Consider the following 12,174-nt stretch of genomic DNA (forward strand, 5'->3'; position numbering starts at 1 on the left):
TCTAACAATTATCTCTTTATTTGAACACTTTTTTTTTATTAACTTGGCTAAAGGCTGTCTTCAGTATCTTAGCAACTGCATTCAACTGCTGGTTTGCAGTGTGAAGTTACCTAAATCCTCTGGACCTTTTTTTATATAAAAGTGGTAAGATGAGTTTCCTTTCCAGTTCCATATTTGTATATATGGTTCACTGAAACTATGCAGAAGACTCTGTCTTTGTTAAATATCATTCTTAAAAAAAAGTTTTGACTCACATCCCTTTGTTTCTGATATGCACCTTATTAGCCCTTCAACTGTTTTACTTCAGCATAGGCAGTGTGACACATATTTCTAGCTGGAAACACACCCCTCCCAACACACACATGCTCCAGAAGTGGTTGGTTGAAAAGACCCTAATCAGGAGTCTACCCTCCAGAGGCAGTTACTACAGGGCTTTGCTTACAAACTATTTTGACCTGCACTACTGAGTTTATTAATGAGCTTAAGGAACGTTGGAAATATTTTTTTCACTAGTGACATGAATGTCACTCTAACAATGTAGATTGCTCAGAATTACCTGAGTCTTTGCTTAAACTGAGACATGACTCTGGCAAGTCAATCAACCAATCAATTTGATATGTGTAATGAAGGATTCCATTGCCTGACCTCTCTAGACTGAATCCTTTCTCTAGAACAGTGGTCCTCAAAGTGTGATCTGGGGGCTTCGGAGATCCTTTGAGGGGGTCAGCAAGGTCATAACACTAAAAATTTATTTGCCCTTTGCACTGTCTCTCTTGAGGATACAGTGGAGTTTTCCAGAGGTGACAGGAAGTGTTATGATGATGTCCTCCTTCTGGTAGGTACTGGAAAATGTATTGTTTCAAATTTTTCTGTTTTAATTTCTAGTACAGTAAATATCAATAAATATAACCCACATAAACAAAAGCTCTTTGGGGTACTCAATAATTTTTAAGAGTGTAAAATAAAAGGGGTTCTAGGACCAAAATGTTTGGGAACTACCCCTCTAAAGTATTTTCACATCTGCCACACATGAATCTCTCATGTAAAATACCTGCCCCGAGTGCTTAAGGAACAGGCAGCGGAGACTCCTCACATCTTACAAAAAGTGGCTGAATGGTAGTTTTTGGATCAGCCTAGGATAAACTGAAATAACAAGTAAACTGCTTAGTAAAGGATCTACAATATAAGCTCAATAAACGTAAGCTGTTTTCTACTTTTTTTTTTTTATCTTGTCGTGTATTTATGTGAAGCACCTTAAACTGCTCCTGGAACTCAGTGAACGTGTAAATAAGTAAAATTGACTTTTTCTTTTTTAAGAAAAAAAGTAGAAGACAGATAGGATTGATTTGACATAACTTCTTCCTAAAGTTATGCTAATCACTTCCTTTTTATAAGCACTAATTATCTGATTAATAATTTATCCTAGATGTTTACTGGGGACTGATGACTGATGTCAAGTTTAAAGGTCTGTATTTTCTAGAAATCACCTTTTCCTTTCCTTTGCGAACTGGTCAACGCTGATCCCTAATCTTCTGACACATCGCCTGTTTATCAAAAGACACTCACTGATAGAAGATGATGCTCATTTCTGCTAAATTTTTGTATAATAATGAAATATAATTTATATAAGTTTAAAAACTTAGATTCATTTAAAATGTCTAGCTGTTCTATAATTATTTACTCACCTATCTGCACTTCAATTCTTTCTTAATAATGCTTTCCCTACGATTCCAGTTTGAAAACAATTCTCCTTCGTAAAGAAAATGGATGCAGGAAATGAGTTCTCTGCTTTCTTACGTACTATCCTCTACTTGAAGCTGGTCTACCCACCTTTCCCACCTTGCTTAAAACACAATTTTCTACTCACTCTATGTAAAATGACTTCCCAACTTACAGAATGAGAAATTAAAAAATCATAATTACATATTTAATACTTTATTGTTAAGATGCCTAAAATACTTTACCTTTATAACATTCTATTTAGTTAAGTCTAGTATTGTCAAGAAAGCATGAATATTCAGAGTCTATTAGAAAAATGACTTCTATCTGTTCCATGAATGTGTCTCTTGCTATGGTAAATCTGCATTTGCTTTTGGTCATTTACCAAGCCATCTGCCTAACAGGAAAGGGCTTGAATCAAACCAGCCCATTTTATGCAGGCCAATGAATTATAAAATCTTTGTTTCTGAGTTTTTTAATTGAAATAAAATTAATCACTGAGGTAAATATTCAGTGTACACTATTAATTCCCTGACTCAACAAATCATTGGAATAATTTTTTCTTATTCTTAGAAATTATCTTTCTATCTGACAAGGAATAGAAAAATAACTAACAGGGAAAAAGTTCACTATTTTCATCTTCTAGTTCAATGTTTACTAGAGCTATAGGAACAAACATTCTAGTAATTATTTCATTAAATTAAAAATCTTATCATTTCTAAAACATATTTTTTAATCTTCCTACACTGACTGAAGTATAATTATTTGTGTATTTTGCCCAAATATAATATTATTTAAAAAGTAAAATAAAATGGGAGCATGATCACCAAGAATAAACAGCTCTAGAATGTCTGCTAGAAACTAGCATACCAAATCATTATTCCCCCGGGACAGGATGCCAACCCGTGGCCCACACTGCAGTCCCCTGATCCCTGTACTTTACTGCTGGTTATCCTGCTGACCACAGCACTTGCCAATGGCTACTCCACCATATTCAGCAAAACAATTAAACTTGAACCTCAACCGTCAAAGTGAAAATTTAAAGGTTCAATAACTGCTAGACGTTTTAATTTAGAATAACTTAATTAATGTTAGGTAAACATAAAATGTCTTGGGTTCATTTTTAAACAGATATGCAAAAACTACTACATTTCAAAGAGTTATATGTAACCCAATGATCTGCTTCCCCTTTAACAATGAGAGGTAGCTCTTGAGTTTCGGGGATACAAGGTGACCTATTTCTCTATAATTATACCTAAAACCCCTAATTCAGCATATTTTCCGAAGGCTGGGTCACTGGACAACAGTCCTATACAAAGTATACTTCCAAAAAGAAATCACTGCACAGTTAAATCAGTTTTAGAAATGTCATATACTATATATAGTCTCCTGGAAACTAACGATGCCACTGGTATGTTAAGGGCCCTGAGAAATCCTGCCATGGGGGAGGGATAGAGAAAGAATAGAAGAAGAAAGGGAAGGAGGAGGTGTTGGAGAAAGACGAAAATGTGGGGAAAGGAGGAGGAAGAGAAGAGGAGTAGAAGGAAGGTGGAGAAAGTCCAGAAGGGGAGAGCGGGAGGGGAAAGAGATAAAGTAGCAGAGGGGAGAGGGAGGATCAAGAAGAGAAAGAAGAAATAGGATTTCTCTAGTTTTGTTTGGTTCACTACTTCCCCAAATTATTTTTTCCATAAACTCATTTTTTTCAAATCACATATTAGCATCCCTCAGAGCCAATGTTCTATAGAAAACACTGGCATAAAGAGGAATTTCATAAGGTAGTTCCACCGATTTTTTCATTTTAAAGCAATGGTTCTCACTTGGGGGTGACTGTGCCCCTCAAAAAACATTTGGCAATGTCTGGAGACATTGCTGGTGGTCACAACTGGGGAGCCATTACTGGCATCTAGTGGAAGCCAGGGACAGTGCTAACCACCCTACAAGGCATTTGAAGTAACTGCTATAACAACAACAACAACAACAACAACAACAACAACAACAACAACTACTACTACTGCTGCTGCTGCTACTACTACTACTACCACTGCACTTGAAGGAAGCAAATGTGGTTTGTATCAGTGTAAACAAAAAACTAAAAACAAAGGGGAATGTTAGTGTAAACTGGTGAAATCCCAATGAAGAATCTCGGTTTAGCTAACAGTATTGTACCAATGTTAACTTCCTAGTTTTGACAAATGTCCCATGGTTATGTAAGATGTTAATACTAGGGAAAGTTGGGAGAACTCTCTGCACGATCTTTGCAACTTTTATGTAAATCTAACACACTCTAAAATTAAGTTGTTTTTTTTTTAAAAAGAGGGTAGCTAGGTATAAATTAAACTGACTTAACTGTAATTTTAATTTTCATAGTGTAAGCATTCAAAAAGGCATTTCCAGTTAAGATCCTTTGGTTTTCCTGGCAAGTCCTGTCTCTGGATTGAGAAAAAAAAATTCTCCCACTTTTTATATAACTCAAGAGACTACCACCTCTTTCTTGGATTACTGTAATAAATGTACTGTAATAGACTTAACTGACTTCCTATCTCAATCTCCTATAACCCAAGTCCATCTTTCATAGAATAAACTACCTCTATGTTAAAACTTTTCAACAAGTATACTCGGTACATACAGGTCCTAAATAAGGCACAAAAGGTTCCTTTTTTGCCTACATCTCCACAGCCTTACACACTGAAACTACACCCTTTCCCCTTAAGGTCTAATATGAGATTATTAGCTGTCTCCTGGACACTTCATGGTTTTTTCATGCATGTATTTCCTTTGTCAAAAATTAAGATTTTACAAATACACACACACACACACACACTACAGTAAATGCTTACTAATCCTTTAACATTTAATATTTGGGAATCACACCATTCATAGAGCTTTCTTCGATTCCCTTAGTTTGACAAAATCAGATATTCTACCCTCTTTACTGCTTTGTACCTCACATCAAGATTACTGGACCTAGCATATTATGCTGCAATTATTTGCTCATGACTATTTCTTTTATTCAATAATAAGCTCCTTATAGGAACGGATTGTTTTATCTATCTTAACATCTCCAAATACAGCACTCTATACATCCTAAGAAATAATGTAAAAACACTTTGTAAATGATGATGATTTATAAGTTTGTTATCATTCTGAGCTAAATTAGGCTCATCTAAACTAGTACTCTGATTTCAAAAGTTTAAAACAGCTGATCTAAATAGAATTCTTTTTACTGTATGGATCTGATTTTCCAGTGGCTTATCTTTTGAGGATCATTTCTTTTATTTAGGCAGAATTTTAAGAGTTCAAACTAGAAAAGAATAACTTAATTTTCTTAATTTATTGTTAAAGGTTATACTAAGCTAAGGAAAGCTTAGAAGAAATCTGAAGTTAAAATCATTCTTTGCTTAAAAGAAGTAATAGTTAAGCTCTACTAGGAATAAAGAATAGCTCTATGATGATTTAAATCTGTTGTTTTATAAATACACACAGAGAAATACACAGATAAAAGTATACACCAAACCAAGACTATTTAAATTTTAAACTTTCAGAGAAAAGTTTTGTCTATCCAGTTCTTACTGCATAGTATGTGTAATTAGGCAATTAATAAACATAGGCTTTTAATGATATTGAAGAACAGGTAGGGAAGGCACCATCAAGAATACTAGGTGTTGTTTTATAGGAGCTCAATCTCAGTATTTCTTTGAGAAGTGAGCATAGCTACCTTGTTATAGTACAGGTTTCTAAACTTAATTATATGCTGGTCATTTACTCCATAAATTCACAGGGTTAGTCTGATTTCCTGGAGGGGAAATTTATTAATGGTCACACCACATTAACTTCCTCAATTTTTTTGGTCTAAATTTGATACAGCAGGCTGTAATGGCAAAAAGATAGAAGGAAGAAAGTCACTAAGAACAGAATATATTTTAGGGGGTTTGTATCAAGTTCTAACAAACAAGCTCCTTGTCTTATGTAAAATCATTGAGTAATGAGGAAGAATCCAAGAAGCCATGTTCCCTTTGAGACTAAATCTGCCCTTCCCAGATTAAGTAATACAGCATACCAAAAGACTGCTGGTGAGGTTTAAATCCCAGGGCCAACAATGAGTAGACAGATAACCTCAAAAAGTCGTTTATCCAGTACTCCATTTTCTCATCAGTACAAAAGAGTGGGCTAAGTGACAAGACCTCTGAGCCCCTTCCAGCTCCAACAACCCACAAAGCTACTCATTAACCCCTACTTCAAATATGGCTAAGTCTGGACCTTAATTAGGGAATCAGGGAAGACATTTTATAAAAGAAAAGAGCTAGAGAAAGAGAGGATGAGTTGCTGTTCTGTAGTATACTACTGTTTGCTTTCATATCACTTGCATCAATTACAGAATAAAATCATCTATTTAAACTAGTATTCCTAGGTTAGATCATAAAACTCCAAACACACACAGCTCTACTGGGCAAAAAAAAAAAAAAAAAAAAAAAAGAGACTCTAATTTTGTCTGTTTCACTATGGTTTCTGGGCAATTTTGCTCTTTATATTCTTATATTTGGATTAAAATAAAGGTACACGCTAAAGAAATCCATCAAGTTATACACAAAACAGAAATCTGTATACTTTTCTATATATATATACTATGCTTCGATTTAAAAAGTTCACTTTAAAAAAAGGATATTCAAAATATAATCAGAATATTTTTAGATTTCAGGAAATGGGTAAGTACAATTCTTGTTAGGCATAACCTCAAATTGGCTCTCTCGTAGCATGTCTAAAAGTTAAGCTTCAAGAGTATAGTTACTACAGAGATGTGCTATTTTGCCTCAAGTCTCAACAAAAATGGATACAAACCCAAAAGGAATTCTACATTCCAGTAACAAGATCAAATGTTTTGCTGCCTAACCTGTGTGGGAAGGCTTTTGCCTAAGTAACCCAGAAAGTCTAATGTCCAGTTTAGTTAAGCATTAGTTTCTTTTTTTTTGGAAGGTGTGGGGTAGGGGGTGGTGAGGTGCTGGAAGTTTATTTGGTCAGCTCTTTTAGTAAGGAAGTAGAAAGGCCAAGTCAAAAGTCATGTGATCCATGAGTGCAACATCACAGAAGGAACTAGGACCCTCCTCTGTTAATAACTTGAAATGAGACTGTAAATACTTGATGTGAAACTCTCTCAAACACCTTATTTGTAAAATGGAAATAATATTTACCATAGAGTAATACTGCTAACAGTGTTGTTGAAAAGATTGAATATGGTACTAACCTGACTGTATTAAAAGAAAAATAGCTGAGCAGTAATAATAATCATAGTAATAGTAATTAACATTTACAGAGAATTTATTATGTTCTAATCACTCTTCTTAACACTTTACTTGTATTTACCCATTACCCTTATAGCTATCACATCATGTATCTATTATTATTATCCTCATTTTACAGATGAGGAAATGGAGGCACAGAGTGGTTAGTGGTTAAGTAATTTGCTGTAAGTCACAAAGTTAGTAAGTGATGGAGTCAGGACTCAACCAACTTGAACAATCCAACTCCAGAACCCAAGCTCTAAACTACCAACTACACTATTGTCTCTGTGGCAAAAAGACTATGCTCATTTCATCACACCAAGGCTGCTATGTAAATGGATGGGGCTATACTGATTATATTTTGAATATTCTTTTTTAACATTAGGCTTTGCATAGTCCCATACTTCTAGAAGATCCTGATCATGTTTGAGAAATACTCAGTTCAATGTCCCTGAGGAAACACAAAAACTCTTTTAAAAAAGACCTGTTTGCCTTTGGGGGAAGAAAATTTTATAATGCTTCTCCCAAATGAGTCTAAGTAGGGTCATTTTGTTGGGAAACAAACAGAGCAGTATTTACATACATAAGAAAACATTCTCCAATTCTCCTCCTATAGAAGGAACCTCAAAAATAACAAGTTCACAGTGTTCAACTCATAATTGAATGGAAACACAAGATTTGACCCTGAGGTCATTCGCCTGGGGAATATGACCTGGGGAACTTGGCTTGGTCCTGCCAAACCAAAACAAGAGGCGGCAAATTCAGTCTTTCTAAGTTCACTTTAGGATCTGGGAAAATAAGATGTTAGTGCAATAATTATAGTTTCTAGTCCTTTGGACCAAATGAAGGAAAGGGATGATGCAATACTCTGAGGCTGGAAGCACAAAAGAAAAAAAGGTTCTAATAAAAACAGCAGATATACTTCCTAAATTCACCCAAGTCTAGGAGAAAGGGGCAACAGAATGGCATATTTAGATCTCTAGTCTACCACAGGAAGACTAACCATGAAAGTCAGTTTTTACTAGCCAGCTTCCTCACTGAAACCACATCCAGAATTCCCAAGGGTATGACAGACAAATCACAGGCTGTGATACTGGTTACAGAATTAACATAAAGAGGTCATAAACAAAAATTCCACTCGTATGAAAATACCTTCAAAGCATGAAGAAAACTACGAAACATGGTATTAGAGCTAACTTTATTTTGTTAAGTGAATTAGGTGATGGAAATCATTACTCATTTTCATAAGGGAAACAAACAATGTACCTGAGATAGCTTCCAAAATAAGCAACAATATTTGGGTGTTTACAGTCTTTCATCATAATAATTTCTTGCTGCACAACTGCAAAGTCTTCTCCTAGAATAAAAAATAAGCATGTTGAGTATTTAGGAGGTCAACTTCAAAATGTCAATTTGTTTCAAAACATAATAAATAATGTTGATATTACTTTTAATGACAATTTCAGTCCTTGCCTGACAGAAAGTTCAGTGATTAAAAGCATAAACTCTATTCCCAGACTATGTGGATTTCAAATCCCAACTTTGTCCTATTAAGTTGTGTGAACTTGGGCAAGCTGCCTGACCTCTTTGTGCCAATTTCTGCCTCTGTAAAATGGGGATAAAAATAATAATAACCCATCTCACAGGGCTGTTGGAAGGGTTAAATGGGCTAATGTATATAAAACGCTTAGAACGTCATCCGACACAGAGTAAGCACTAGGTAAGCACTTGCTTTTACTACTATTATGCCTTGGACATAATCATCATATAATTCACTAGAAAACATGCATGTTTTACTTTATTACTAGATAATATTTAGTATAATTTTGCACAAAGAAGTAATTCTTTTTTAAGTTAGGGCAGGAACCCTTATAGACCAAGAATATCAAATGTACCTCAACAGTTCTCTTTGTAGAGCTGACAAGCCTGTTCTCTACCAGCACTGGGTTACCAGATGGCCCACATACCCAGGCCTATCCTGTATTTGAGTGCCTTGTTCCAGCTATGCTGGAATACAGAATGGGATTGTATTTAAGCCTGGTCAGACTATTAGCAAATAATCTCTCTCATTTTACTCCTCTCTGCCCAAATCCTTCAAGATAAGATCTGGCAATCCTATAGCACTATCACATGCTATGGCTCTTGAATGAACACTTGTCATAGAGAGAAACAGAAGTGCATGAATGCAAATGTGGTAAACCAGAGACTATGCAGAAATAGAACACATGGAAGTGTTTACACTTAAATCAAAGTAGCTTTGTATCTAGTTCAGTTTTTTAAAGCATTGTATACTATGAATAGCCTGATTAAATGTACATTAGTGGCAAAGTAAAGAAGATTTTCCAAAATAAATCTCAAATCATAAATAAGAGGCTGTTATGGCAAGCTCTGACATTTCTGGCCTTGGTATGTTCCTACTGTAAATGTAACTGAGGCATGAAATAGCCTAACCAAGAACCATTTGAATTCAAGATCAAAACCCACCTTACTATCCCAGTTACAAGAGAAGAAGTAATGGAGAAGAGACAGTATGTCAGATTCTTATTTTCTGCAATGAAATAAGTACAAAATCAAAGATCTCCAAAGGGAGAATAGGACATTTTTATGCCTCCAAAATTTCAAAAGAAAATCATTAAACTAGGATCCTCTTCTGGGTTCACATCCCACCAGTAAGAATTGCTGATTTTCAGTATATTAAGAAAACTCCAAGGTAGAAATAATAAAGCCATAATGAGACTAATATCATTTTTCAGGGATATACTAAATACTTTGAAAGTTCTAAATTTTGCTTTTTTCACTTGCTTCTTAATTATACTTTTCCCCAATCCAGTGAAAGGGTCACATGAGATCAAAGTTGCTCTAGTCAGAGAGAACTTTAGGACTTTAGTTTGATGGTTAGAGGACAGCAGCTCTCTTCCTGGGGCAGCCCTGAAGTTGTCAGTGGTCACCATCCAACCTCAAAGGGAGCCAGCTTTAGAATGAAGCTGATCTGCAGAAAGCACGAGGAGAAACAGGAAAACGGGGGAAGGAGGAAGGCATGTGATGAAGTGGCTGAGCTACTGCAGGAAGCCTCATCTGCCTCTGTAATTTTTAGATATTCTTATACATGACCAATAAACTCCCTATATTATTTAAAAGCCATCTTGAGCTGTGGTTTCTGTTATTCACACCTGCAAGCATCATGTCTACAGTGATCTTTGTATGAATCCTAGCCCTCATGACACTACCTCGATGTCTGTAAGTCTATGTCCTCACTGGAATGTTATGTCCTCTAGCACCCAATATGCAAACAGTAGAACTGCTGCCTGAATGAATCTATGACAGTGCAAAGTTCCTATACATGATAACTCTAAATCAGGAGCATTTGCTTTTGGTTTAATTTCATCTAGTTATTAGTATGTTTTATACAACTGTTTATTTGCTACTCCTGTGCTTTTACTAAAACCTATGAGTGGCCTTCAACTACCTCTTTTCTATGAAATGTTGTTGATCCAAAGTGCATCCCTTTTGTCCTATCATGTTATCTCCACATGATTATGAGAATGGCCAAATTATTAAATTCAATATTTTTGTGAGGAAAAAATCCACAACTTGATTTTTAAAGGTAACTGAAAAACGGTAGGAAAAAAGAAAGCAGTTTGAGACATTAATAATCCAAAGAAGGCTAATAGTAGATTTAAAGGACATTCTTCAAAGCTCAATAGAAATATACTTGAAAGAATAAAGTAACAGCACCTGCCCTCCAAAAAAAAATCCTAACATACCTAATTGAACACTGTAAAGCAGAATGGTTAGACTAGAAAATCTCAAAATTCTTTCCAATTCTGAGAGTCTAGGATTTTTTGATGAAAGTTTTAGACACTAATGTGAAGAATGTATCTTCCAGAAAATGGTAAAAATAAAAACAAAACTTAACTGAGGAAAACAGGCAAGTCTGCAAGTAGAGTAGATCATGAATAAACCATGTAAACAGGCAGAAAAATATAAACTTCTACATACAAAATTCTCAGAATAAACATGACACTTATTAAGCATCTAATAAATGTTAACCATCTGCAGTGGGCTGAATTATGGCCCCAGAAGTATCCAGGCCCTAATCTCTGAAACCTGTGAATGTTACCATGTAGGCGGGGCGAAGGGGATGGTTGTTTGCAAATGTGATTAAATTAAGGATCTTGAGATGGGGAGATAATCCTGCATTATCTTGGTAGGCCCTAAATGTAATTACAAGTGTTCTTGTAAGAGGAGGCAGAGGGAGACTTGACTATAAGGAGGCAAGGAGCAAGATGCTGTGCTGCTGGCTTTAAAGATGGAGGAAGAGGCCAAGAATGAAGGAATGCAAGGAATGCAGCTCTAGAAGCTAGAAAAGGCAAGGAAATAACATTCTCCCTTAGAGTACAAGGAGGAAGTGAAGCCTTGCTAACACTTTAATCTTGACCTGATGAAACTCTGGACTTCTAAATTCCAGAACTTTAAGAGAATAAATCTGTGCTGTTTCAAGGCATTAAGTTTGTGGTACTTTACTACAGCAGCCACAGGAAACCAATGCCCAATTCCTATCAACATTATTACTGTGGCAGAGCCGGCCAGCCATTCACAAATAATCCATGCTGTCCCTTCCACATTGTGGAAGTTATTTGTGGGAGGCAATTATTCAGCCAAAAGACAACAATTCCCAGTCAACGTGATGTGCCCAAGAGACCAGTTCTCGCCAATGGCATGTTAGCAAAAATAATGTGTCCTTTTCCCACTATTTCTTTGCCTATCAGCTGGCTACATGACACTGTGAGGCCCCAGAAAATTAAGTCTGGGTCCCCAAGTCATCAAAAGAAAGCTGAACATCTCATCTGCTAAACTATTACATAAAGCTGAAATAAAATTTCCACTGATATGTTCTAGTTTAGTTATTACAGTAAACAGTATCCTAAACTGATAATTAACTGATTAATTAACTGATAAACTGATTATTTTAACTGATAGAATTATTACCATCGATTTATGAAAAAGTTGTCCGAACTATAGTAGGTGCTTCACAAATGTTTTAGTGGATTAACAAACAAGAGACTGTCCCTCTAACAGAGAATGGTTAAGGGGTAGGTCTTTCCCTGAAAACAACAGCAGAACATTCAATCCCTAACACCTCCTTCCCTTTTAGATACAAACTGATAACCACTGTATT

The 12,174-nt window shown here is 35.6% G+C and overlaps 1 protein-coding gene across 3 annotated transcripts in view; it reads right to left on the reverse strand.

The window, feature by feature from the left end:
• Positions 1-12,174, reverse strand: part of MAP4K3 (mitogen-activated protein kinase kinase kinase kinase 3) — a 155,564-nt gene that overhangs the window by 74,110 nt on the left and 69,280 nt on the right. For all 3 annotated transcript variants that reach the window (XR_004326248.1, XM_032497383.1, XM_032497384.1), the window contains exon 3: positions 8,262-8,352. Coding sequence is in view for 2 of the 3 variants with exons in the window: in XM_032497383.1 (XP_032353274.1) it covers positions 8,262-8,352 (91 nt within the window). In the remaining variant the exon portion in view is untranslated. The remainder of the gene's footprint in view (positions 1-8,261; positions 8,353-12,174) is intronic.

This window comes from Camelus ferus, chromosome 15 (assembly GCF_009834535.1).
Source record: "Camelus ferus isolate YT-003-E chromosome 15, BCGSAC_Cfer_1.0, whole genome shotgun sequence".
Lineage (NCBI taxonomy): Eukaryota > Metazoa > Chordata > Mammalia > Artiodactyla > Camelidae > Camelus > Camelus ferus.